Source organism: Epinephelus lanceolatus, chromosome 18 (genome assembly GCF_041903045.1).
Source record: "Epinephelus lanceolatus isolate andai-2023 chromosome 18, ASM4190304v1, whole genome shotgun sequence".
Classification (NCBI taxonomy): Eukaryota; Metazoa; Chordata; class Actinopteri; order Perciformes; family Serranidae; genus Epinephelus; species Epinephelus lanceolatus.
This window is the reverse complement of record NC_135751.1, coordinates 16,312,190-16,314,857: the sequence shown is the minus strand read 5'-3', so window position 1 is coordinate 16,314,857 and position 2,668 is coordinate 16,312,190. Positions and strand designations below refer to the sequence as shown.

At 40.8% G+C, this 2,668-nt stretch overlaps 1 protein-coding gene across 1 annotated transcript; it reads right to left on the bottom strand.

The window, feature by feature from the left end:
- Window positions 1–402: 402 nt before the first annotated feature.
- On the bottom strand, window positions 403–1,917 carry rprml (reprimo-like). Its single transcript, XM_033644413.2, has one exon. The coding sequence runs from the start codon at window positions 1,469–1,471 to the stop codon at window positions 1,136–1,138; it is 336 nt and encodes a 111-aa protein (XP_033500304.1). The 5' UTR covers window positions 1,472–1,917; the 3' UTR covers window positions 403–1,135.
- Between the last annotated feature and the right edge of the window lie 751 nt (window positions 1,918–2,668).

The following is a 2,668-nucleotide window of genomic DNA, read 5'->3' as shown; positions in this document are numbered from 1 at the left end:
TCTCTATATAAAGCCGCAATAAATGCTGTGCTGCTTTAACTGAGTGCCTAAGTATTGAGTGTGATTGTATCATATGACTGCTTCAAAGTTCTATCTTCTTTTGAAGCTATGTAAAATAACATTTCCTGTGTAGTTTCTTTAACATTTATAAAAAAATTACCCTATGAGTTTAAAAGTTCACCTACTATAGTGTGTTAATATATTCACTTGATGCTTCCATCTTGTGCTTATAGATCACATTAGAGAACACTGTCTGATTTGTTATGAGTTCAAAATGAAAAGGTTACACTGTGAGACTGGTAGACTGCTAATCCAGATCTATGTTGAAAGGCAAACACATTACTGTAAGAAAAATATCTTTGCAAACATTCGTGCTAATTAAAGATGACAAAGTCTAATGTGGTCATTTCAATGTTTAATTGCATGCTGCAATTTCAAGTTGTTGTTTTTTTTTTGGTACAAAATAATTCATGCAGCATCAGTGATTTAAAAAGTGCAAAACGGGTCCAAAAATCACTTTACATATCAATTAGCGAGCATGCCAAACAGGACCAGAACCACTCCATAAAGCTGTGACGGAGTTCCTTGAAAAACGTGCAAGATTTCATCAAGTATTTACCAAACGAGACCAAGAAAAATACTTTGTATAGAGAATACCCACATGTCCATCACGTCCACATTATACACTGGCAGACGTGGAACTATTAAGAATTCACAATCATGCTTTTTGACAGTTTTAAAAACATTCATTAACAATCATTTCAAATTTAAACTCAATGAACAAAAAAATGAGGTAACAGCTTGTAAACATTTTCGTCACTTAGTTCAAGTTGGCAACATTTAATTCAATCAAAAGATTCAACAGATCGGCCCACGTGTAAACAATTTCCCGTGTTTTACGCACAAGCTTTACGCACGGACATTGGTCGCTGGACTACTTTCCTGTAGCCGTTTGTCGGAAGGAAATGTTAAGTTTTTGCATATCTTCTATCTCCTCACTAACACACACACACACACACACAGCGTGTTTGAGAAGTACATGCAGATGCAGATGTTGACCTGCAGTAGAAAACGCGCACCAGATCCTCATACCGGATCTTCGCTCCACTTCTTCACAGTACCTGCTCTCCATGCTCTAGCTGAGCCCGATCATGACCGTCTCCACGTCTTTGGAGGGTCTCCGGTCCTTCACCAGGAAGTTAATCATGCTCTCCGATTTGATCATCAGGTTGCACCCGAGGAAAAATATACCGAACACGACTGTGAGCGACAACACGCACAGGACCGCGATTTGCACCACACGCATGACGAAGAGTTTGCGCTCGTCTTGCACCAGCACCAGAGACCCTCCACCGTCGCCGGTCACTACGTTGTCGGTGCCATTACCGGAGTATGTCGCCAAAGTCCCGGCGAGGGTCTGACTCCCGTTAAACAGCGCGCCCTGGGTCACGTCGAAGAAGGAGACGTTCATGTTTCCTTGTGGGTTATTAACAAACAGACACGCGACTCCACTTGGCAGGCACACAGTCTCACCACAAAACCTGGACTCCGAGCAAAACTTTGCGTCATGTGACTGTTCAGACAAAAATAAGAGGAAGAAACTCCAAAAAGAATTCGCTTTTTAGAGTCCAACTAAACGAGCCTCAGTGCGTAATGACCACATCCACATCACTGGAATGTGTTGAGTCAAAGAGCGTTGCCAGGTGCAGCCAAAAGTAAGTTTCTTCAACTCAAAGTCCACGTTTCTTTGACTTTAAGTTAGTCTTCTTGGACAGCGCGCAAGGTGCGAAACGTGTTTCCCTCCGTTGTAATAAGAGACAGTCCCTTTGCGTCTGTGTTCGCCTGCGAGCGCTTCTTTTGTGCCAAGTCTCTGGTGCGTTTTAAAGTGATGATGAGTTCCCCCTGGACCACACCACCACTCCTTACCAGGGGAGGTAGTCAGATAGCCTTAGATAATGCGCTGCTCCTCTGATGTAGGAGATATAGACATAAATAAATGAGAAAACTCAATTTGAACATGTATCATTCAGTCTGATTCTTATTTTGACCTGATTTTCTTTTAAAATTAGTTTCTAATGCAAAATAAGAAATTGCCGTCAGATGCACATTGAACTATCCCACATTTCTTTTTATATCTATATTGAATAGTGCAGTAATACTGCTTAAAAATCCTCCAACAGGTGAATGTATTTCAAACAAGTGGCACTTCCCGTTAGCCTCTTAATTCAAGAGTAAAGAATGAGTGAGGCTAATTCACTTTTAAACGTGGACACTTTGAAGTGTGCTCCTCTGGTTCTGATGTAGCACTCATTTCTACCCATCAGTAACACCTGAAAGCCTCACCAATATTGACTCATACATTAACTTTGAAGGCTTCTCATGAAAGTGATGAAAATCATTTAAAACCTGAAAACATTCAGTTTAATTAGGATCAAAAAATGTGTTGCAGATTGTCGTCTGTTACTTCAAGAGGTATTTATAGAGTTTAATGCCTGTTGCTGAGGGAACTGTCAACGTGACTTAGGGCCCCCCTGAGAGAGAGAGAGAGAGAGAGAGAGAGAGAGAGAGAGAGAGAGAGAGACCAATATAGGCACAGCGAGCTATAACTTAGAAATGAAGATATGAATTAATAATCTACGATTGAACCATGGCAAATATTTATCAGAAA